We start from the raw sequence: 26,916 nt of genomic DNA, 5'->3' as shown, positions 1-26,916 counted from the left end.
ACCTCTACTATCACAGAAGAGAGACTATATATGATGAGGAAAGAGTTTCCTTTAATGAAGAGATTCTGAGAAAGGGGCAAGAACCTGAGTAACTGCCAGCCAGAATGTCAGGCATTATGAGATGGTACCTTCTGACTCATGAAGTGAGACTGGGCCTTGTGCTTTTCTGAGAAAAAAAAAAAAAAGACCCCATAATGGGCATGAGACAGGCTCCGGGGGTGGGGGTCTTTCTATCTTAAAGGTAAAGTTATCTACTTACTTTCTATCTATGTTGAATACTTAAATTTTCTTATGAATACATAGATGAGGTAGAATTATATATCTCACAGTTCTTTTTTTTTTTTTTGTCTTTTTCTGACTGGCCGTACCGTGCTCAGCCAGTGAGTGCACCGGCCATCCTTATATAAGATCTGAACCTGCGGCGGGAGCACTGCTGCGCTCCCAGCGCCGCACTCTCCCGAGTGCGCCACGGGGTCAGCCCTATATCTCACAGTTCTTACATGACTTAGGAAAATGGTAATTATTGGTCTGAAATACCAAAAGGTGCATCATCAGTCAGCTGATGGAGATAAAGACAAAATAAAAACACCAGAAGGAAAATTTTCCCTTAAACATGCTCTCACACCACAACTCCTTTCAAATAACAGATACATAATAGTACTTCCACGACTACAATTACGATGTGCCAGGCACAATTCTAAGCACCTCACACATAAAATACATAACACCTCTATGATGTAGGTACTATTACTTTCTCCATTTTACAGATGAGTAAACTGAGGAAAGAGATTGATATATCAATTTAAATGATTATTAAACTATCAAAAAGGCATTTATTTGATTATACATTACAGAGCTTCATGAAGAGTAGAATCTGGAATTAGGTTTTTCCTACAACATAGCTTGGGTTTCTTCATGGGCGGCTGAGTGACTACAGCATAGTGCCCCATTTAATACTAACACAAATGCTGAAACTAAATGTGGTGATCTACATCAACGAGAATGTCCGAAAAAACCTTGTCAATCATTCACAAATAAAGTTATTCTGGGTATATAAATACAACTAAAGTCACATTAATAATACTTAATCATGATGCCTTGCTCCTGGTAAGGTATGTATGGGATGAGCCAAAAGCTAATCACATATGTTCATTTAAAGACAGATTTTGTTATTATTAGCGAACTTTGTATTTTAATTAAGAATACTGTTTATTAGTCAATCATTTTGTCTACTTTTAATCTGTATAGAAACATCATCCTAACTTAATGACCTCGCATTATAAAATCAAAGTCACAAAATTCCAGAGTAAGACACACTAATTAATTAAGATTTCCAAAACATATTCTGACTTAGGACAAAGCTGTAATCTAAAGTAAGATGAAAGAGCTAATTTCTATTTACAAAGAATAATTTGTCTAAGTTTACTGCCCTGGATCTCCTACTTCATCAACCCATTGCCTCTTTAAATCTCACCCATAATCCCCAAATACCTAAAAGCCTAAGAAATCTTAACAGAGAAGAAAAAGGATTATAATAAGGCAACTGGTTCTGATTCTTATTTATAACCCCAAGATTACCTTGATTTCCTGTGGAAGTGTGAGCCACCGAACTCCAGGGAGATTGTCTAAAAGTGCTGCACTGGAAGCATCGTACTGTTGAGCACTGGGACTGGCACTGGAATGTAGTTTAGCAGGCTGAAGTGCTCTTTGAAAGAACAAGTTAAAAAAATGATCCAAACGAGGAACATTCTCAACCTGGCAAAAGGCACTGAAGAAATAAGAACTGTAAGTTAGAAGAACATATGGTCATCTTTTGTGTGCTTCTGAGCAGACTGGATCTTTCCCAAATATAAAGGCTCTCTTCCTCACTCCTCTCCGGTTAATAAGAATCACTGCTATAATGCTATTGATGGAATGTGTTAAGAAATACATGCTGTCCATATTTTCTAACCTTAAACCTACTCTCAAATGTATTGAGTAAATGGTACTATGGAAGAAACACAGAGCTAACACAAATGGCACACCTGCAATGGAAAGGGCTGAAGTACCCTTTTGCACCTCTTGACTCTCTCTCAACCATTTACAACTCTCAATCTCTTTCAGGCAACATGGGATAATAAAGAGACTTTGAGTTTTGTAACAGAAAAGATCTGGCTTTGAATCTTATGACTGTTCTCACTAGGTAGCTATCACAGGCAAATCACTTAACCTTTCTCTGAACTTTGGCTTCCAATCCTGTAAAAATGTGGTTAATACAATCTAACTCACATGCAAAGTATCTAGTACATAATAAGTGTAAGTTCTTATAAAATGCAAAAAGTGACTTAGAATCATATACTTAAAACTTGAGATTTGATTTTTTTTTTTTTTTTTTTTTTAAAGATGACCGGTAAGGGGATCTTAACCCTTGGCTTGGTGTTGTCAGTACCACGCTCAGCCAGTGAGGGAACTGGCCATCCCTATGTAGGATCCAAACCCATGGCCTTGGTGTTATCAGCACCACACTCTCAGGGCCGGCCCTGAGATTTGATTTAAAGATGTACTTACCTATCTAAAGAACCATACATAAATTTTAAGGTTTGGGCAACATCTTCTGTCATATTCCTTAGTTGAGGAAGAGGAACCCTAAAAAAGGAAAAAAACCCGCATCTATTAATTTATAACAATCAAATGATACACATCTAGAAGAAGCAGAACATGTTCATATTTATATGTAAGGACTGTCAGAAGTGTGTCAACTATGGTTGCTTACTACATTAGCAATTGCTCACCTTGAGGTTTAGCTTTGGAGTTCTAGCATAAACCAAATAGGAACTTTTTTTTTTTTTTTTTTTTGGTGGCTGGCCGGTATATGGATCCAAACTCTTGACCTTGGTGTTATAACACAAATAGTAACTTTTTATACCACCATTTATATGTAAGTTATTTAACCCTCTTCAGGGTTCAGTTTCTTCATCTGTAAAATGGGGTCAATAATCACTAAGCACTTCTCAGGTTGATTTTGAGGATTAAATGAAATTAATGTATATAGTTAGTGCAATATGTGGGCCCATAGAAAGAAATGCTAAATTCTTGACTCTTTCCAGTCTTACCCAGATCTCGAATGAACCTCCAACTCCTGTCTCAAAAACATATCCTAAATGAAATGGAGAAAGGAAAGAAAGCAGGAGAAAGGAAGGAATGAAATGGACTTAGATCTTCTCATTGAAGCCTTATAAGAATATTCTACAAGGTCGGTTTTATTATTTCCTGGTTAGGCTCCGACCATTCACTGCAGCCATCACAGGGAGATGTGAAAACACATGTCCCTGGACCATGTGCCCCACCCTAAATTCTGCAGGACAGCACTTTTCTCACCCTGCTTGTAAAAGGCATAGTGGTGAGGAGGGAAATGCACAGGCTGTGGCATTAAGACAGACGAAGGAAAAACCCCAGGGCTGCCAGCTCAATTACAAACCACATGCACAGCGCTGGGACACACAGACAGATAAATTGACACTGAGGAGGTGCTTATGCATGATCTTTCAATTCTCTATTTCCCAGTTTAAATAAATGAGAATAATAATACCTTTCTTTCATGGTTATGTGAAACGAGATGGAAGAAGAAGAATCTGGTACAGAGTGCCTGCTGTGAGCAGTAAGAGATGGGTAAAGAGGTGGCTAGGGCTTATTTTTGACTGGAAGCTCAGGACAGAATAAAGGTGATCTTCAAATTAATTCTATTTTATCAAGCCAAGATCTCCAGGTTAGGAATGACATAAATATTTAGGGAAGATGCCACCTTCCCCCCTAAGTAATTAAAACTGAGAAATTGGCTAGACATCCCCTATGCAGCACAGTCTTGGCCCAGAGCTCAGCAGTGACAGTCCTTTCATAGCTTCAGGATAAAACCTCTCCTGGAAACTGTCTCTGTCTACCTAGCCAATTTGGCTGGTACCATCAGAGTGTGGTTGAAGCCTCTGTTCTGTTCCATTGCCAGGACTTCCTTTCCCTTCTCTAATTGCCTGTTCTACCTTTATCTTACCATGATGTTTTCTGTTTCTTCTCTCTTGCCTTTTGTGCTAATACAAAAGTATTAAAGGCAAATGTTTTACTCTGCCACTATATCCTAAATTATCTTATTCTGGATGTTTCTTCAATTCTTGTAAACCCATACTTTTAAAACAACTCTTCTTCTTAATCCCACCCACTGACATAGTGCAGTCTCCCAGCAGGGTTCACTATAATACCTTTTTAAACAGAAAAATACATCTTAGCTGGTTAAAAAGTGCCGTCATCTAGTACTCGTCAAGCACCATTATCCTCTCATGTTAAAAATTTTGAACTACACATTTATGATAGATTATATCTCTTTCTATCCAAAATTAAATCCACCTTCAAAAAATAATCATTTTGATATTTTTCACTGTAGTCATTGTTAAAGTTCTTGTCTGTAATGGTAAAACATGCCTACAAATTCTTTGATATTCTTCCCCTAAAGAAGTGGAGCTTAATTCCTCTCCCTTTGAGTGTGGGCTTGACATAGTAACTCACCTCTAGCAGTATATGGTAGAAATGAGAGTGTATCATTTCTAAGAACAAGCCATAAAAGGTCTTGCAGCTTTCCCCTTTCTCTCTTTCGGATCACTTGTTTTGGGGGATGCTAGCTGATATGTCATCAGAACACTCAAGCGGCTTTATGGAGAGGTTCACACAGCAAGGAACTAAGGTCCCTGACAATGGCCATGTGTAAGCTATCTTGGAAGCAAATTCTCCAGCTTTAGTTAAGCTTTAAGCTTTCAGATGACTGCATCCCTGGCTGCAACCTCAAGAGAGACCCTGAGCCAGAAACACCCAGCTAAATTGCTCCTGGATTTTCAAACCACAGAAACACCTATAAGATAATAAATGTTTAATTTACCCCTAAGTTTTTGGGGTTAATTTATTAAGCAGCAATAGATAACTAACACACTGTTATATAATGAAAGGAATCTGCTTAACAAAGTCAGTAGTACTAGAAAATAGTCATATTTGTGTTCAGATTGGCTGGATAATTATTTTTTTATTTTATTTTTTTTGTCCATCTTTTTCTTTCATGGGGAGCTTAAAGTAACACCAAGAGAAAATTTACTTGAACTGGTTTTCTCTAAAATTTTGTTAGTCACATACTATAGTATTTATTTTGATATTTAATTACTATTTGATAGACCATATGCCTTGTTTCTACAGACCCAAGGGGAAAAGTGTGTTTAATAGTTTAGTAAAAGCTGCCCAAGTAATTTTTAATGTAGGCAAGAGTCTATATTACAAGATTTAAAAACCGTTGAACTGAGACGTATTCTAATCGTAGTTAAATCCATCTCCTTGGGGCTGTTCTCCATATTCAAACTCCATTTCCCCCCTAGTTTTTAATGTCCTATGACATTAGAGAAGCAATGTAGTAGAAAGAATTCATGCACACCCTCATTTAAATTCCAATTCTTACTCTTGTTGATTATGTTACCTTTGGCAAGTTATTTAACCCTCTCTTGGTTTTACTTTTCCTCATCTGTAAAATGGAGTCAGTAATCACTAAGTACATCTGGAGCTAATTTTGAAGATTAAATGAGACTAACGAATGTAAAGTACCTAATGTAGTCCCAGGGCTCATGGTCAGTTCATTATAAAGTCCCTGGGCTCATACTCAGTTCATTATTGTAACTCTATTCCCCACTCCCTTGCATATCAGAGTTCCCCTTCCTCCCTGGGAGACTACCCCTGGTCAAGGCAGTTACCCAAGGAAAGGGTCGTCCCCTTTAAGACAAACAGCATAGGGGGAGCGAGACACTAAGTGAGCAAGCAGAACTCTGGCATAAGGAGATTAGCTGGTAGCATAACTCATCTACCCAGCCATATCTCAGGGGTGCTCTGAGTTATGTTAGCTGGGTGAAAGTCTGCATGTACGCCTGAAAATGATTTACATCCCCCAACTTTGGTCTGTTAACTATATAATCACTATATGTACTTGGTGGTAGTGTGGACTTCTTACCAACCAGCTGCCATCGGTGCCTCTCTTAAGTCTAATAAACCAGTGTCTCTACCCGCTGGACCTCCAGGTGATTTCTGTTGGAATAGGTGAACACTACACAAGTGCCCTCTCAGATTTGGGGCTCCCGTATTACAATTGTAAATGTCAATCTTGCTTTTACCTACAACTATTACAGTAAGATATATTTCAAAACACTTGCAAAAAAGTTAAGAGGGAAACCATGATAATGTAAGATGTACCATTAGAGAAGTTACTTAAGAGTTACATATTCATTATTTTGTCAAAGGCGCTCAACATGAGGGCAAAATACCCTTTTGCTGACCCCCAATTCTCCAAAATCTCCAAAAGAAAAACAACCAAATATGCAAAGTCCAAATCACAATATTGTCAAAGTTTAAGCAGAGGACAAGCTCATCTCTCAGCCACCTCTGTACTGGCCACAAAAGAACAAAGTGTATTGACAGACCCTACTCTTACAAATTGGTCCATCTGGGCTTTTGTGACATCTTTCAGCACTGTTCTTACTAAGGGAACACAGGGAACTTTTTTACTAGTGCAACGGACCTTTAAATTGTAAAACTATTTAAGGAGTTTGCATTTGACAAAAATTTCATAATTTTAATGAAAAGATTTTGTTACCTTATTTTAGAAATGATTTTAAGGGAAATAAAAATCTCAACTCACTCTTCAGCAGGCAGGCCAATTAACAACAACTTGTCAGATTCTTTCCAATAAGCCACATGAATTTGTTTCCCATTTAAAAGGAGAGACGTGCTAAGAAAAAATAAATTCAAAATAAGGTTAGAATATCTCTAAATGTCATAAAATTATAAATATCATTCATAAAAGATTACATATAGTATGATTTAAGAACTGCATGGTCAGTAAGTAAATTTTCTACTGCCACACAGAGAAGGCAAGAAATTGTATAACAATAAAAATATATTCTAAAATATTTAACAAAAACAAAAATACCCAGAAAACTGTAGGTCAAACAAAAGTAGACCCATTATAGAAAAAAACAAAATGTTGAAATTCTTTTGTCAATATTACGTGACTACATACAATTTTTTTTTAAAGAAAGCTTCCATTCCAGTTGGTTAATTTAAAAAACTTTTTGTGATTATCTATTTAGGAACATGATTTGCTAAAAAGAATACAAAGAAAGGAAGACGTGGTACCAGCTCATAAGATTGCAATTCAATATGGACACAGATATACACACATGTAACCAGAACATAAGTCAGATTTAAAAATGTTCTCAAGTAAACTTTTGGAGTGGTGGATATACTGTCATGATTTCAGGGTATATACCTACGTCAAAACTGATCAAATTGTACATTTTACATATGTGCAGTTTACTGTACTTCAGTTAGACTTCAATAAAGTTGGAAAAAATTAAATGTGTTCTAAAAAAGAGATATAATAAGAACTACGTAAATATAGAAAACAGAAGTATGTGAAATTTCAAATATAAACTGTTAAACAGATTTTTTCAAAAAGAACAGTACTTTTGTCTTAATAAAGTTTAAAAATATATATATATACTTTTAGACAAACATTAGATTCCTTTACAGTCATACTAATATTACTATAGTTTAAAAATGCATGTGCAACAAAAGATATACACATAACTAAGGAACCCCTGAAATATTAATTATTATTGATTTTTATTATTTTTTAAATTAATTAATTTCATTAATTTTATTGTTTCCCAAAAAAGTTTTTCTTGCTGTATTTACTGCTTTCCACATGTTTAGACCATATGTTATCATTAACAACAAAATCTAAATGTTAAGTAAAATAACATCTATCTTTTACAGTTTAAAAAAACAAAAAAAGGGCCGGGCCTGTGGCTCACTTGGGAGAGTGTGGCGCTGGTAGCGCCGATGCCGCGGGTTCGGATCCTATATAGGGATGGCTGGTGCACTCACTGGCTGAGCGTGGTGTGGACCACACTGTGCTGAGGGCTGCGATCCCCTTACCGGTCAAAAACAAACAAACAAACAAACAAACAAAAACCCCAAAAAGCAAACCCACATGGAGAAAATTAAAACAAATTTTCTTTACAGTAAGATTAAAAGGAGGGCTGCATCTTAAAAACCTTATGCTAAATGAAAGAAGCCAGTTACAAATAACCACATATTATCTGATTCCATTCACATGAAATATCCAGAAGAGGAAAATCTACAGGGATGGAAAGTAGATTAGTGACTGCCTAGGGTTGGTGCTAAGGTAGGTAGATTGATAGCTGATGAGCACAGGATTTCTTTTTGAGTTGATGAAAAGTTCTAAAGTTGACTTTGGTGATGGTTGCACATAGCTGTGAATATACTAAAAACCATTTACTTGTAGACTTTAAATGGGTGAATTGTATAATTTATGAACTATATCTCCACAAAGCTGTTAAAAAAAAAAAACAAAGGAAGCCTGCATGAATGCAGCTTTATACACTAAATGGGGCCTCAGGTACTACCGTCTTGAAAATGAATTAATATTTTCTATATATACCATATATTAAAAGTCACAGAATTAAACATGACTTTTATCTAGAAAAACAAGTAAGTTCTTCCTGTTGTCTTGCAGATCCTACCTCTTTTAAAATCATAGAAGTGTCATTTTTATCAGAGGATGGGAAAAGAAAAGTTACAGCCTAGAAAATCCAATTTGATATTTTATCAGTATTATGGGGACTGATAAAATTTGAGATAAACTTTATTTGTAACTGTAAAATTGTTCAAATATTAAGGAATAAAATTTGCTTATAATCCTTGGATTTATTTTATGAAAAAAACAAAAACAACTCAAAAGCTTTGAGTCCTTCTCCCATAAGTTAACTATGGTATTTCAGTCAGGGGTTGATAAATCAATGTGGAATAGGTATTTGGCTCTATAATTGACCATATAATGTGTCCTAATTTTCAAAAAGTTATTTGACATCAGTTTTGCTTACCCATCACTTAAAAAACTTCACAGATGTCACTGAATTCTGAATATTCCTCCTAAAGTATATTCTGTATTTTTCTGTCATTGTTGCAAGAATTGTCCTTCCTATCATTGTTCTAAGAACAACAACGAGAGAAACAACGATTTTCTAACTCAATGAAAAATTCGGTGTTCAGTCATTCTTGCCAAACCACAAAGGTATGGGCTAGCAAGTTAATAATCAAGATAAAAATATGAAAAAGCCAGGACTTATAATAATGCCATGCTTAAAAGATATCACCTTCATGAAGAAATTATAAATACAGGCCATTAGCCCATGTCTGTTATTTAAAGGGTGCCAAAACACCCAGATCCACATCTGTACTGAGAACCTACACTTTAAATAGATGACTGGTAGAAATAACTTAGGTGAAACAAAAATCTGCAGCTATTCTACCTGCCAATATAGATATCTACATCATAGATACAATTATATTTGTATAATAGATACTTGTTTTTGCATTTTATTTGTTGGAACCAAAGAAAAGAACTTGAAAGAAACAGAGTTAAAGCTAAATAAAAATTATTACCTAGTAACTTGCGTCCCAGTTACATTTTCCAGCATGTCACAGAGTGTGAGAAAAATCCCTCTCACACTTTTAAGTTTCTGAGATGCTTCACACATTGGATAGTGATAAAGAATTTCTTGCTGTTAAATGAAAGGAAACAGAAATGAACAACCCCCCCAAATTTTCCAACCTTTATTTTTGTAATGGGAAAGTTCAGACTTTGTATTAAGAAAAGAACAAAAAAATGAATCCTTTCAGTGTCAGTGGGAGTTTTATTCAAACAGAAAGAGAGAAGTATGCCTGGAATTTTAGCGCATTAACTATCATTTAAAATACTACATTTGAAATAAGCTAGAGACTGCCCAAACTGGTTATTATACCGAAATCTATACTAAGTAAAATACTGATGAACTGAAATTACGATTAATTTCAAACCAAGTTTTAATCTTTAATTTTCTTAACAATAATTTCTAACACTGATGTTTTATTATATTTCATTATACTGATATTCTTATCCCTGTGGTTACACAGCTACACTGACTTGTAATTTAGGAGTCTTTACATTCAATTACTTTCACACTGATTTTTAAAAGATAAACTTCACCATATTAAATGTTTTTAAAACAAGACTGTACTTAAACTTACAAAGTGAGAATACAAAACTAAATAAAGTAGTACAGATAGGAAGAAAAATGTATTATGGCATAACATTTTATGTCTTAAATTTGAAAGGGTTTGCTTCTCACAAATTAATCTTAATTCAATCTGTAAAAGAGAGCACATTTTAAATTATGGAAAATACCAGATCTGTTACATAATTCACAAAATGCCTAATATTTTTCTATTTTCAAGAAAAGCACATTCCCAAGAAACAGTTTTTAGAAAATAAAATAAATTTCAAAATCAGGATGTGCATTTTGCTAATACTTTTACACAAAGACTTGAACCATTCTGTACCTCACTTTTTTGCTGTTACTTAAAGCAACATCTATTTTTCTCACAAGGCAAATTAAAAGCAGGCAAAATAAAAATTTCTAGATAGAAACTATGGAGAATTCAAAGTAGCTTCCAGTTGCACTGTTTAATAACTATATCCATAAATATTAATATAGCCACTATTGAAAGCTTAAACTCCTTAAATATTGTTGTATATTTTCCTTGGTTCTCTATCTCTCTAAAGAGTGTTATACATCTTGCTTTGGTCTCTTTACATAAGAAATAATTACATGACATGGTGTCCATATCTTGGCAACTTTTACATTATGAAAAATGTAAATAATGATAAATGACACATCGCTTTTTATTACTTACTAAGCACATTCAATATTTGTAAATTGTTATGGAATATGTTGGCCAAATACACTCTGTTTAACAACTCAAATTTTCTTGTAATATTCTAGTATAAAAACAGTCATAAAATATTACTTCATCTGTAGAAATTAAGTCACATATCAGTTAGGATCTTCTGTTATGTCTACTTAATAAATTTAAACCTTGGCCAACAAATAATTTTCTTGTACTTAGCAAAACACCACTTTAAACAAATAACCATATACTCTCTGATTATTTTTTTGAAATCTCCCAGCTTATGGTCCTTACATCTTCAAATCTTATAACTTGAAGAGGACAAGATTTATTAAATATGTAACTCACAGAAAACAAAATGACCCTATGACATTTAATTGTAAAGTAAGTAAAAAAGATCATTTAAGGGTCTCTATTTTGGTCATGAAAGCCTCACTATTAAAGACCTGGCAAGCTCTATCTACTATTAAAGACCTGGCAAGTTCCTAACCAATTTAATTAGCTGTATTTTTAAGCATTTGTTAGTAGCATGCATTTGCAGGAGCTTCCACTCTGTTCAAAAAAGCCTCTCCTAATTACAATGTTGATACAGGGCTGGCAACAGACAGAAACCTGTTAATTTGAGAAACATCTACATACTTTCCCATGGAAAGAGGGGCAAGGATGAAGAAAGGTTTTAGCAGTTTTCTACTCCATAATGACCTGGAAAGATTCAAGATGTTACCACCCAAGAAACTTGTTGTGTATTTTATATAATAAATGCTTAAATGTTGCATTTGTTTTAAACATATAAGGGACTAGTAATACACACAAGAAATTAGAATTATTAACTCTAGGCCTGTGTGCATTTTTCAGAACACAGAAAATTACAAAAATACATATAAGTAAATCTCTTCTTTGCCATTTCAATTGTTTGCAAATTTTGATATATGAAGTAATACAAGGAAACACATCCGTTGGATAAAATGGCTTTGGAATTGAGAATACAGGCTGAAGGGATTTCAGAAGCAAAGAATGTAGATTAGTTAAAAACACTTCAGATCTCACTTCTGCTCTAAGAATTATGGTAGACTACATGCTTTAAGAGACACTCGTGCTTTAAAACTAGACCCATGGCCAAAACATTCTTGTTGAATTGTGGGCACGTAAGAAACAGAGAGCTATCCAAGAACATTGTCCTCACACCCTTCCAACCTCCTTCCTCACTGCTGCAAAGCAAGTTGGGGCCTCAACTGGGAATGGTGAGAGGTAGGAAGAAGGGCAGAGGCAGGGCTGTCCTGAGGCCTGATGCCTACAACACCTTCAGTCAAGACAATGAGCACTGAGCTAGTGGCAAGGTAGGTGAGCTGAGCTTAGGACCACTGTGTTAAGCCCAGACCCTCAAGTAAGGCTAAAGTACCCTATGTCAGTGGCAGAAACAGCAAATTCTCTCTGGAGGAAAGCATTCCCAATTTAGAACCACAGGGCTCCCAAAGATAAAAATCAAGCATTAAGTTTAGTCATAGATCTCCATGGCTTCCTTGAAGCAGGATCAAGAGAAAAAAAAAATCTCCAAGGATGCACAAAGGCAAGCCACTATAAGTGAGAGCCCATCTGGACTAGAAATAGTAGAATGGGTAGAAACAGAATAGAGAAGAGCTATGGATAAAATCCTTTGACAGATGCAGTATAGAATCACAAAGATGAGCAAGCAACAAGACACCACCAGGAATACCATGATATTTGAAATGCAGAGTAGTTAAAAACTTTACAGGAATTTCTAAAAATAAAAATATAATTGTTTAAATAGAAAACATAATGGAGGGGTTAAACAACAGTTTGGACATAGCAGAAGCAAGAAACTGAACAAAGGAGAAGAAAAGGTACATTCTTTACAAAGAAATGACAGACTGACAATAGACTCCTTAACAGCAATATTGGAAGTCAGAATGCAAAGGAATAATATCTTCAAAAAGATTAGAGAAAATAACTGTCTATCTAGTCAAGCTGTCTTCTTCCTGGCCACACAGGAAGACTACATTTCTCACTTCTTTACATCTGAAGAGACCATCTAACTAACTAGTTCTAGCCAATGGAGCATGTGCAGAAGTTATGTTCCTACTTTCAGGCCAGGTCTCCAATATGTCCCATGTGATATTGTATGCTCTCTCTCTTCTCTCATTGGCCAGCTAGATGCAAAGGATCCAACAGATCTGAAGCCCTTGGTAATAATGGGACCACTAGATGAAGGGCTGGAGTCACTGTGCCAAATGACCAGGAACATTTACATTAAAAGAGAAACAAACTTTGCTTATGTTAAGTCATGAGACACTAGGGTTGTTTGTTATCCTACCCTGATTAATACAATCTACCCTGATTAATACAATCTAGAACTACCAAGCTACCTTTCAAGAGGAGATTAAAAAAGACATCATCAGATAAATAAGAAAAAAAAAAAAATTTATCACCAACAGACTTTCACTAACAAGAAATGTCTAAAATGTTTTAGGAAGAAAAAAAAAAAATAATCCAGTAAGGACAATCTGAGACATAAGAAAAAATATTAATTAATAGCAGTAGTGGTATAATTATGCCCAAATTGTGGAATTAAAAAAAAAGAGTACTAAAATATTGATGACAATAGTATGTAGGTGAAGAGAGGGTGGTAACTGGTGTTACGATGTACTAAGGGCTTTGAACTATTTTGAAAAGATAGTGTTTTAGGATAGTGTTTAACTTTAGAATATGTTAAATGTCATGATAAAAATTTAAGAGTAATCACTATAAAAAAGAGAAATAAAGTATATAGCAAAAATAATGACACAAGCAACAAAAAATAGGTAAGAATCACAGAAAAAGTAGTTCAAATAGAAATTTTTAAATAATATGGCAGAAACAAGTTCAAATGTGTCAGTAATCTCTATAAATGAACTCACTGAACTTGTCAGAAGTTAGAGATTGTCAGATTAGAAATATGCTGTGTAAAACATATCAAAAACATAAAGACATAGAATGGGAAAATGAAAGGAAAAAAAGGTAAACCATTCAAATACTTATAAAATAAAGCTGTACTAAAATATTAAACATATTTTAAAATGTTAATGTTAAAAAAATACTTTAAGACAAAGAACATTAGTAGGGTAGAGAGGGTAACATCATAATGTTAAAAGGCTCAATTCCTCAGGAAGATTTAAAAATTCTAAACATTAATGCACCTAATAAGATTGTATCAAAATACATAAAGCAAAAATATTTAGAATCAGAGGGAAAAATGGACAAATTCCCACCAGAGTGGAAGATTTCCATATCTCTCTTATTTATGAATAGGCCAAGCAGAAATCAGTAAAGGATACAGAAAATTTGAACAAAACAATTTGTCTCAAAACATCAATGTTGAATGGTAACCTGGTATACAAAGGGTACAGAATTTGGAAGGCAAAACATCTCAGTTTAAGTAAAAATTCTGTCAGTTACAGGCTATGTGAACTTGAGCATTTTATTTATCTTTTCTAGGATTATTTTCTTCCCTGCAAATAGAAATACCCAATATCTGATACTATGCCGGCATATAAAAGTGTTCAATAAACATGGAGAAATGAATAAATAAAAAAAAATACGTAAAACATAAAAACCACTTACAAGCTATGAAAATAAGTCAGTGCTACATCCCTCTGCACTGAAAGCTAGCAGGAAGGGACTGATTGCAAAAAGGCACAAAGAAACTTTTTTGGAGTGATGAAAATGTTCCATATCATGATTGTGATACTGGTTACACAACTGTATACATATGTTAAAACCCATCAAATTGTATGTTTAAAATCGTTGAATTTTATTATATATAAATAATACCTCAATAAAACTGATCAAAACAAATAAAAAAATTAACCTTAACTTCTAAGTTGGAGAATATTGCAACAATACCTTCCCCTTTCTCCTTTACCTACTGCTTAAAATAACTGGACAGTTAATTCGCTTTTATTTTTTAAAACATTTGTACTATGAAATAGTCATGTCTACAACAGACTAAAATATACAGACAATTTGAAAGAATAAAAATAAAACACAGTTAATTCACTTTTGCTTCTTAAGTCAAAAATGCTTATTATTCACTGGGAAGACTATAAAGGTCCTTACTTTTTCCTTTGCACTATTGAGAAGACACTCACCTCTTCCTTTGATGTTTCTGAGTCTAGCTGTAGCGTGAGATACATAATGATATGAGGAGTGTGTAGGATACTGTGGTGGACACCTTCAACTTCTTCTCCCCACAGAAGTTTGACTAAATCGTTTGTGTTCGACTGTGCCTTTTTCTGTCTTGGTTGGGTTGTATCCTTTTTCACAGAATATACATTTTCAAATGTCAGTTTCACCTTTAAAAATGAAAACAATGTGTTGAACTTTCAACAAGGGAAAATCAGGTGCAATTTTCACAAAGAAGGATCTGTGCATGGACAATACTTGGGTATGTACAGTATGTATAAGTCCTCCTAGAGCAAAGGCTCCTGATGGCAGCACTGAATAGTCTATTTATATTTGTATCTCCAGCTCCTTGCACAGTGTATGACACATATAATTAGAAATATTTATTAAGAATGTATAATACTCTGTACAAAATTCATTTAATTGTAATCATTGTGTCCTAAATTATTGACTACAAAAACAAGAAATGCCATGAAAAAATGGAAATTGGTATGATCTTATAGTGTAATAAAGAGTAACCCTACATTATGAACACCAATAGCATTGACTTATCTGGGGAAGATAAAAGGAAGAGATTCAGGATTAAGAGTGACTTCAACACCCAGAATTAACTTGCTTTCAAATGAGGTTGATATTTCAAAGATTCTCTCATACATTCTTTGTGGTCCTCTAAAACAAAGGCCAAAGTTGGTAAAAAACCATCACCATACTGGTCTTGGACCACGGCCCTAAGAAGATTACCGATCAGTTTTATCAAGATAGTTTTAATTTCATGGCCTGATGTCAAGATTGATAAGAGTCCAGAATGTGGCCTTTCCAAGATGTTGAAAGATGCTTCCACTTCTCAATTACCTTTCCTTGAAAAAGGAGATACTCACCTAGATGCCAGCTGGCCAAAGATAACTCACTCATTTCAAAGAAGCACCAGTGAGCATCTTGACTAAAAGAAGTTTTCACTAAATACAATTAATTCTGTATAGTGAGGATATCATGATAAGCTATATAAGTACAAAGTACTCCTAATGTTTAAAATCAGAATACAGATGAAAAAATAGATATCTTAACCGTAGTAATCATAAAGTTTAAAATTTAAACATCAAAGTCCAATGATTCTTTTAAAATAAGATTAAATTTTAAAATTCAAAAAATAAATTCATGCTTGATCAAGAATAAAGCCCAGTCAATATTTAAAAGCAGATAAAGTTACATCTTGATATATGTAAAATTATCATTTAAATAATTATTATCAAGGAAATATTTAAAAATTATTATCAAGACACAGTAATAAACAATCCCTAATTTTAATAATTTATTACAAGAAGTACCATTCTCAAGGCCAAATTTAAATATATCATAAATACTAACATTTATAGTCACTCTTTTTTAAAATGAATTTTATGTTTTTATATATAATTTTATGTATTTTAAAAAATGTTTAGCATATTTAAAAAAATCATCTGTCACCCTACCTGCCTATCCAACTGTTATTAGTATTATATTGCTAAAAAAAAAAATCTGTCTTGATGAATAAAACCCCCTAAAAGAAAAAATCTAAATATTCTTTTTTTGTTGGCAAGGAGCAACTGTTTATGGTCAAATTCAATTTTGCTTATCTATAGCTGACTATGGCATTTCAGGGGCATGAGTTACCTTTGTTTACCCATGGTGAATTAAGTTAAATACACATCTTTTCTAAGTCTCAGATTTTATTTTATAAACAAGTAGGAAAAAAAGAGACATGGGGTCTAAATTCATCTATATATTCAGAGTAAAGATGAAATAGGTCAAGACTAGCAGTAATCTGTACAGAGAGCAAGAGGGGAGAAGTTCATCATGAAATTTTTCTGAGGCCTGATGATCATGTTTCTTTACAAAACATTTAATGTAATTTCAAATAGAAAAGATCAATGTTTACTAAATTTTTTAGGTTTTCTATAAACTTGATTTTGAAAAATAGGCCATTGGTATCAGAGCACTGTATTAAAAAATGATGAGTAGAAGAATATTTATATATTTGGGGGGAAAAATTTTAAGCAAACTAAACAAAAACAGAAAAAATTAGAGACCCTATATGAGAACAATCAGGTGTCATTATCTGATGAAAATTAATATAAGTTTAAGTTGAGAAACAGTTGAAGAGACACTGTTTTAGAAATGATCATCTTAGAAGGGTATGAAAAAGATTATTTAGTGTGAGGTTTGGACCCAAATTAAGCTACACGTAAGCATTACATGGCCTGAAAGACTATGTACGTTCTGAGGGTGACATCTGTTCTAGTGGGGATGGCTCGATATATGTATTAATAAATATAAATATAAACATAAGCATATATATATAAAATTCTTGTCTGATGAAGTGAATGGCTTGGTAGTCAGGGGGTTCCTTTATCTAAGAAAGAGGGTTTAGGAGCGTCTGAAAGAAAATATCTGGAAGCCCTTGGTGGTGTTTCCTGGAAAGGTGAGAAATCTTTAGAACTTGGGGAACTCCTGAGTACAGACTCTGTGACAGGACAGATGGGAGATTTGAAGACTGTCCCCTGGCACTGGGCTGTGGGGAGGGGCTATCACTGGAGGTGTAAGAGTGGAATGGAAGGGGAGAGATCTCATCTGAGGGAGCACGAGATGAGTGACATCCTAGGCAAGCAGGTGTCACAGAGACAGCCTGGGTCTGCTGGAGTGTCTCTGAGAGCTATTCATAACCAGTGGTGAACAAGCAGAAAGGGGGTTCTTCAGAGAAGAAAATGTGTCTCGGAAGAGGGAGTGTATCTTTTTCCAGCTGAGGTTCTTGTGGATGGAAAGGTCAAAAGATAGGGTGTGACTCACCAAAAATGACAAAAGGAAATGAGCTGGTAGACTTAAAAATAAAAATTCACTAATTTTACTTTAGGCAGCAACAACATCCTAAAATTTAAGATTGGTTTGCTAAGCTTGCTAAAAAAACAACATGCTTGAAAACTAACTTTAATGTTATACTTGGCAAAGAACATCATTTCTTTTCTGTGGTGCAGACCTTTTCCCCTCACCATGACAAAAATGGAAACAAAAACACACACCACAGAATTATCCATTAAAATTCTTTAAGGAACTATTTTAGCTGCCATTCTTCTGATTTAAGTAAAGTTTACTTCATAATGCAAAGATAATTACACCTTAGAAAGACATATTTAAAAGTTTACATGTTAAGTAGCTATACATGTCAGGAAATCTGGTTGCCTTGATAAAAAAATAAAGAGTCAGACAGACAACCAAATTAAGAGTTAAATGCTATTTTAAAAAAAGGATTGGTATACATAAATATTAAGGATATTATGTGCTTTATAGGAAAAAACTATATTTAATGTAAGTTAGTTTATATGAAGCTTCTTATAAAGAGTTTTCTGTTGTTACTTTAGCCTGTGATGAGGTTCATGATCCTTCATATTCTGTCTCCCTCTTATCTGGGCAATTTTCCCAACCTTTCCTCCTTCCCTCCCAGTTCAGGAGACGATGTGACTTTCTCAGGTCCAAAGACATGCTCTCTGTAACTCATCACTTCCAAAGTCTTGCTGCTTTAATTATTCCCTCTTTCTACTTCTATCTTCAACCGATCTTACTTACGAAGCAATGTCTCCTCAACTTCTACCAACAAACAGATCCTTTCTCTCCCCTTTAGCTACCACTATCTTCACAGCTGGGACTGAGGAGGCTGTCACAATGTGAAGCAGCTGCAGAAGCAGACCAAGTCTCTCACCTCTGCCTCACAGTCTACACGGCCTCTTTCACATCTGTACTGTGTTCTGCAGGTCTCACCTTTTCCCTTTTGGGTAACAACTGGCAGATGCCTTCAATATTCCTCAGTCAAAATTCTGAAGGAATTGAATCTAATTGGCTCAGCAAATTCTCTCTCCTCAATCCTTTTCTCTTCTTGGGCAATCTCAATGAGTTACTCAAGATAAAACCTAGAAGGCTTCTCGGACTTCTCTCTCTCCTGCAAGAAGTACTGTCATCTTTACCTCCTCTATAATTCTAATCTCCTCCTCCATTCCCACAGTCAACAGCTTTGCTCAGACCTGTCCCCTCTCTTCTGGACAACTGCAAAACTGACCATATAGTTTCCAGAGGAGACTGGAGAGTCTTATATACCCTTACCTCACCTAGAGTAATATATTCCTAAAATGCAAATCTGATCATATCACTCCCTCACGTTAAAATATTGATACAGATGGTTACATCTGGGTTCTGAGAATAGGGAAGATTTACAACTTTAAAGAAATTTTTTTACTAGTCTGTTTCCTAATTTTTCCACAGTGTATATAAGTATCACTTTTGTGTAACAAGGATGTAATAAAAGTTAAGACATTCCACTCAAGATCATCTCCCTTTTTTTTTTTTTATTGGTGGCTGGCTGGTATAGGGAGCAAACCCTAGACCTTGGTGTTATCAGCACCACACTCTAATCAACTGAGCTAACCAGAGAGCCCAAGTATCATCTCCTCTGCCCCCTCCTCTAGGCCTACAAAGTACCTTAGAGGTAAGAGTCCAAGACTAATGATCTGCAGGCAAGACTAATGATCTCTTCCTAGAGAAGGAGTTGCATTCCTTCAAAGCTCCAGGAAAACCAGCTATGGCCCAGTGCTGAATAAAATCAATCATGGTCAGCTGCAAAATTTGGATCCAAGCTCTCTGATCAAGCCACAGAAGGCAATGATGTACTACATAAACATACAAGGGGTCCTCAAAAAGTTCATGGAAAATGTGTATTATGAAAAACTATGTATGGATTTTAATATTCTTTTGCACCAAAATAAACTTGTACTAACTTGTTATAACATGTCTGAACAAAATCTAGTTTGAGGCACTAAGAGGAATAAGACATCATTTTGAAAAGAGGCCCTATCAGAGCAACATGAATTCTGCTAAAATTAAAGCAAGAACAAACATCAAATTTATGGTGAAGCTTGGGTGGAAAAATGGTGAAATCATTAATGCTTTACAAAAACTTCATGGGGCAATGCCCCAAAGAAATCAGCAGTTTACAAATGAATAACTCATTTTAAGAAGGGACAAGATGATGTTGAAAATGAAGCCTGCTGTGGCAGACCATCCACATCAATTTGCAGGGAAAAAACTTAATCTTGTTCATGCCCTAATAGAAGAGGACCAACGATTAACAGCAGAAATAACAGCCAACACCACGGACAATTGGTTCAGCTTACACAATTCTGATTGAAATACTAAATTTGAGCCAACTTTCTGCTTAGATAGGTGCCCAAACTGTTGCACACAGATTAGCTGCAGATAAGATCAGAGCTTTCAATGGAAATTTTTAACAAGTGGGATCAAGATCTGGAAGCATTTCTTCAAAGAACTGTAACAGGAGAGGAAACATGGCTTTACCAGGATGATCCTGAAGACAAAACCTAATCAAGGCAATAGCTATTGTACCAGCCAGCTGCCAAAAAAAAAAAAAAGAAAAAGGAAAAAAAGGCCATGGCTACCAAGAGGTAGAATGGTCCAGTCAAAGCAGAAGCAGACCAGTCAAGAGCAAAGGTCATGGCAACACTTTTTTGGGATGCTCAAGGCATTTTGCTTGTTTGACTTTCTGGAGGGCCAAAGAATGATAACAACTGCTTATTATGAGAGTGTTTCAGAATATTAGCCAAAGCTTTAGCAGAAAAATGCCTGGGAAATCTTCACCAGAGAGTTATTTTCCATCAAGACAATGTTCCTGCTCATTCCTCTCATCAAACAAGGGCAATTTTGTGAGACTGTAGATTGGAAATCACTAGGCATCTACCTTACAGTCCTGATTTGGTTCCTTCTGACTTCTTTTATTTCGTAATCTTGAAAAATCTTTAAAGGGCACCCATTTTTCTTCATAATGTAAAAAAGACCGAATTGACATGGCTAAATTCCTAGGACCCTTAGTTCTTTAGGGATGGGCTAAGTGGCTGTTATCATCACTTACAAAAGTGTCTTGAACTTGATGGAGCTTATTTGGAGGAAAAAACTTTTAGTTTTTATTTTCATCTTTTAATTCCATTTTTTCCACGAACTTGTTGAAGTCCCCTTGTATACTACATGCACAATCATGTGCTTGTTGAATAAATGAATACACAGAGCTGTGGCAATGGATCAAGGTCACAAAAGCCAGTAATTAGAAGGGTACCTGCACCTTTGTTCTTGCCATTTCAAATTTCTACAGCCTTTTTAAAAAAATCCACAACTTCTTATTTTAAAATTTCAAACCTACAGAAAAGTTGCAAGAAGAATACAATGATCACCCCTGTATCCCTCACTCAATATTGTTAACACTGTGCCTCATCTGCTTCATTCCATCTCTTCTCTCCTGTCTTCCTCCCCGCTCCTTCCATCTCCCTTTCTTCTCTCTATTTTAATTTTTTTGGCTGAACCACTTGAAAATTATTTGTAGACATTTTAATATTTTATCTCCTAAGTATAAGAGCATCCTCCTATACAATCACAATATAATTATCACACTTGGGAATTTTAACATTAAATATAATACTATTATCTAATAAAGTCCAAGTCCAAATTTCCTCAGTTGTTCCAATACAGCTGTTTGCCACAGCAATCCAGGATCAATCATGGATTATCCACCCATTTAGTTATATGCCACTTAGTCTGCATTAGTCTAGAACAGTTCTCTGGCCTTTTTTTGTCGTTCATAATACAAACATTTTTGAAGAATCTGAGGCAACTGTTTTGGAAAATATTAAAACTTGGCTTTAAACAAAATGATTTAGGCTTTTTGTGCTTTACTAAGTACACAGGCTTTGCCTCTGGATTTCATTCTGGTATTCTGAATCTATTTATAACTGACATTGTTTAAAAAGCAAACAGAGAACTGTAGAATTGAAATCGGTTCAGAGATTACCCGCTCAAATCTCCTCTGATTATAGATGAGGAAACTGAAACCCAGAGAGTTTGGAAACTTGCTCAAAGTGAGGTTTAAAATGGAGATCTGACCTCCTTCTCCTCGGTGACCTTTCTACCACATTACACTGTCTTCAAGCCATCTTCTGGTAGGTGACAAGAGGCTTTCAGATTACTTTTATACTGAGTATATGTTTAAAATGTTACTGTTAGATATTTCCAAATTTAAATGTTAAAAAGTCTATGACATTCTTTATAAATCAGCATTCATCTATTATTGCTTGAATAACTGTTTCAAATGCCAAACAACATTTTCTGGGACAAGTCCACCTTAGTTAGTTCTGGCTCAGCAAAAACAAAGGGATACAGACACAAGATCCACACAGGTTGTGTGAAATGAAAGGTTTGTGCTTTGCAGTCAGTTTGAGTTCCAATTCTTTGAGTTATTAATTCTGCAACCCTGTGCAAATCATTAAATCTCTCTTAGATTCTTTTCCTTCATGTATAATACAGAAATCGTAATTATTGGAATATTACAGGTTGTTATGAGGAATAAATGAAATTGTTAAAGGAAATGATAAGCAAAGCACCCGACATGTTGCCTGCCACACAGGAACACTAGTTCCCTTCTCAGTTCTGCTCCTGCCTCCCGGAATTAGGTTACTTGGCCTCAGAGAACGGCTGGTAGTGAAAAGCTTATAGTTTATTCCCTCCTGCAACATTAACAAAGTAAGAAAAAGGTGGTTTACTAATTAAACATGGTTTTTAGTTAAAGGAATTTTAACTACCTTTTACATAGTTATTAAAGATACATTGCCCTAAATGCAGGTGCTTGCTTTTGAGAAATACACAGTTATAATACCAATTCAACAGTCAAACAAACAAACAAACAAACAAATGCATGCATGTTTATATTCAAGGGGGAAAACTAGAATGAAATATTCCAAAATGTTAATAGTAGATATCTTTAGGTGGTGGGAGTCTAAGAGATTTTGTCCCTTTTTTGTATTTTCCAAAATTTCTACAATGAACATGTATTACTTTCATAATAAGAAAAAATGTTACATTTATTTTTAAAAATAATAAAAAAGATTTTAATAATATTCACTTAGGAAGGAATTATATCCTAAAGTTGTATATAGTCAAAATAACCTTGAAATTACATTAGGAAGGCAATGTAATGTTGGAATACAAAACACTCTCTCAAGTCAGTAAATCTAACTCACGCAGTTTTAATTCCATCTTCAAAACAAACGGCTGTTTCTTCATTTTTGGCACCAGATGAAAGTACTGGTACTTAAGAGCCATATTGTATTAAAAAGATATGTATCTTTAAACTCAGAATCACACTTAATGCAGCAAGATGCTCATGTGGTAAGAAGCAAACTGGGCAAATAGAAAATACATGACTCCTTTTGCACACTTACAGAGGACGTGTTAATTGTGGGTGCAACTGGTCTGAAATATTTAAATCATTATTTTTTTCTCTTTTTTTCCTGCCAAGTGTGCACAGCTGAATTTGCAAATGTTAGTTAAATATATGTATAATGTGATTCCACCATAATTTCTCTTTTTTTGAAGACAGAAGAGACATGGTTGAACTTTTGCAATATTGGCAGTATACCTGCAATCAACATAGGCAAGAAAGGGGGAGCCCTTACTCAAGGCTGCTACACAGCTACTTTATTTGGGGGAAGCTGGTTCAATGGTTAAAATACTACAGTTCTTCTTTACTGATTGGTAAGTAGCTGCTGTCTGAGCCCCCTGAGGTACCCTACCACCTTGGACCATCTAGGACCTCCTATATCTAGTAACTTAAAGGGTAACAGCATACCCTACTCTAGCACTGTCCATCTGATTGTTAATATTTCAAATACCACACCATTTCCACCTACATCTCTCTATCCATTCCTAGGTACTGCTGGTCACTGACTACCACAGTTATTCCAGCATTTTCATTTTATATTTCCAAAGATATCTAAATTTACAGAGCATACTTGTATGTATGTGTTTGTATGTCTGTGCACATATGCATTTGTGTGTGTGCATGCACACATGTGTATGTTTAAGAGAAGTAAATGAACATAGGGAAATCTTATTTCTTAGAAAATAAAAAATTTCATCGTGTGTCTTATTATTTCAGAATCTCAAATCAGAGGTAAGATTCTGATTTATCATGGATTCTGTTCTTAATCCTGACCAATCCAAAAATGATTTCATCCTCTCACTTCCTGATGAATTCTCTAACCTATTTAAAGCATATCAATTTCCCTGCCTCCCAAGACAGAAAGCTAATTCCTGATGCTAACAAGAGCAGAGTATCCATAAATAAAATGTATAGCACTTTCAAAATACATCTAGTAGCCTATAAATGTCACCTATGATATGAAATGTCAATGTTTATTATTTATTATTTAAGTCCATTTATTATTTAAATTTATTACTATCAAAATGACTTATGAAAGAAATTTATTTTTATCTACAAGGAATGAAAAATAATTCTTTAGCTAAACAGAAGCTCAGGAGAAAGACAACTAGATAATAGAAAAATCAAGAAAACAGTATAATTAGTTTTTAAAATAAACAAAATCATATTTAAAAAACTTTACAGCAATAGTGATTTTAATAAGTAAGTCAGACAATAGAGCATTCTACGACTGTTTAAAATGTCTCTTCTAGGAACTAGATTGTTATCAGCACATATGGTAGTTATAATGACTTGTTGGTAATTATATATGTTTTTATTATTGTTGCTGTTGCTGCTTTACTTAGCATAAGTTTTACTTGTAGATATTTTTCTCTCTTTTTAGAACAATCTCCCAAAGCTAAAAATGTTAAAAAGTTAAAATTTCTTAAATATCCAAGTATAAATGTTACTCACTCATTATACATGATAATTTTCAGAATCTTAAAAAAGAAAATAGTACAAGATGTATTTATTTCATGCAACTAATCATAAAATATAGAAAAAGAATGTTCATACCTGCATAGGCCCAGGAATGCAAGACAGAACTCTCTCTATGTTTTCAGAAGTCACATCAACATCATTCACAGCAACAAGGACATCACCTAAAAACAGAATAATAATAAAAGATAGTTGTGTGAATATCCAAAAATCAAAAAGATCTAGAAATGGGAAATTAAAAGCATCTATTCTAACCTCCTCAAAGTACAACGGAAAATGTGGTAAAGACATTCAGGGCCTCATTCAAGGTTATACAGCTCATTAGCGGCAGAGCTACTCTTCTTAATCTGTAATACTGCCCAACATTGCACCATAACAAAATACAAACTATGAATATTTAAAGAGATGAATACTCCTATTCTTTACAGAAGAGAATTATGTAAACCCAAAGGACAAATGGAAAATTTGCAGAACAAACCGAGTACTGCACTTAACATAATTGAATCTAATCACTTAGACCCACAGTAAAAAAATTCAGCTGCAACTTTAATCCACGTGGTACATCATAACTTAATAAGCTGTGGTATTCATTGTTATTATTGATCTGTGTTTACACATAGCTCTTTGCTACAAAGGTTCCAACAATATTAAAATACACAGCATGTTTTAGTAAAATCTCCTTTCCCATGGCTTTTCTTTAAATGTGTATATTTATCAAATTTGACAATAAAATGAAGATCAGTGTTAAAATGGAAATTTAATTTTAGAACATAATTAAAGATAATATCAAAACACCAGTGAGATATATTAATAGAAATAAAGACATATCAAGGTTATTTTTCTCATCTTATTTTTTCAATTTCCTAATGATATATTCCTAAATATATCATTAGGAAATTGATCAAATACTTCATATTCATTCATTCAACAAATGTTTGCTGAGTACCTACTGTGTTCCAGGCACTGTTCTAAGCACTGCAGGCACAGAATCAAACAAAATGGATGAAATCACTATCTTCATAGAGCTTAGTATTCTTTGGGGAAGACAGATAATAAACATGTACATATGTAAAACAGTGTTGGTAGACAATTCTCCATGGATGTCTCATATTTCTGTACATCTTGCAAGCCAAGGCACTAAGAATCTTTGTTCTGAATTATCTTTTCAAGGATGTTTGCATAGTGAACAGCCTTCTGTGACAGAGATAGTTATGTCCTTCCGGTACAAAGGTCAAGTTTGTTTACTGTACAGTATAATAAGAGCAATGTCTTGCTCAATGTCTTATTATTAATAATTGTTCGTTATAAAAGATTGGTGTTCCTAAGTTCAGTGTCATCTCTTTTAATGCAAATCACTGCTAGGTGCCCCTTGACCCTCTTCAGGTTTGGGGAAGAGAGAGAAATAGTTATACTTTAGGTATCTTTATACACTATATACCTCTATACTCTATGATATGGGGCAGGAGCTAAGTGCACGGTGAGCAGGAGGGGTTTCTTAGGTCATCCCATGCAGGCTTAAAAAGACCTCAGTAGGTTTAGATGCTCAAGAGATGCTACTCAGCTAAGAGTTCTGTGAGCGTGGGCACCAAGTCATGATGACGATAAACTACTGCAGCACTCTGGGCAACCTGGGAACTTTTCCTACAAGGAAAAACTTGTGGACTAAAATAAACTTCCAACTTCAATTCCACTTGGAAAAAAAGCATGCTCCTCTAATTCCTCTTAAATAATAGATTAAACAAGACTACTACATCAAACTATTTGTAGGTGTAATGACAGCAAACAAAAGGAATGATGAATACAATATACAAGCATCGATGTAAAACAAAACTATTTTTGAACCATTCTGGTAATGGGTTCTGTTGTCTGTAGTTTATGTTATCCTCAGGGCTTCTAAATAGTGAAACCATTTAAAATTTGTTACTTTAAACTGAAACTCCATGGGATGAGGTCTCAAATGAATTTTTTCTCCAAACCCTAATGAATACGTTTCTATAGCTGAGTGTTACAGGGAATATCACCTGAAAGAATCATGTCTAACAAACCTCTAAAAAAAGTAGGAGACATGTATCATCATAAAAATATCAACATATTTATCCATTTAGTTTAAAAAATATTAAAAGTCCTTCAGTAAACATTTTTATGCACAT

General features: G+C 34.5%; 1 protein-coding gene across 1 annotated transcript in view; it reads right to left on the bottom strand.

Moving 5' to 3' along the window:
• The window catches only part of INTU (inturned planar cell polarity protein), a 74,556-nt gene that overhangs the window by 28,578 nt on the left and 19,062 nt on the right, over positions 1–26,916 (bottom strand). The window contains exons 3-8 of the mRNA XM_063108687.1: positions 24,845–24,930; positions 14,952–15,155; positions 9,523–9,641; positions 6,692–6,781; positions 2,548–2,625; positions 1,579–1,768 (exon numbers count right to left, since the gene is read on the bottom strand). Coding sequence (XP_062964757.1) covers positions 1,579–1,768; positions 2,548–2,625; positions 6,692–6,781; positions 9,523–9,641; positions 14,952–15,155; positions 24,845–24,930 — 767 coding nt within the window. The remainder of the gene's footprint in view (positions 1–1,578; positions 1,769–2,547; positions 2,626–6,691; positions 6,782–9,522; positions 9,642–14,951; positions 15,156–24,844; positions 24,931–26,916) is intronic.

This window comes from Cynocephalus volans, chromosome 9, assembly GCF_027409185.1.
Source record: "Cynocephalus volans isolate mCynVol1 chromosome 9, mCynVol1.pri, whole genome shotgun sequence".
Classification (NCBI taxonomy): Eukaryota; Metazoa; Chordata; class Mammalia; order Dermoptera; family Cynocephalidae; genus Cynocephalus; species Cynocephalus volans.
Note: the sequence above shows the minus strand (reverse complement) of the source record. Positions and strands in the feature narration are given on the sequence as shown.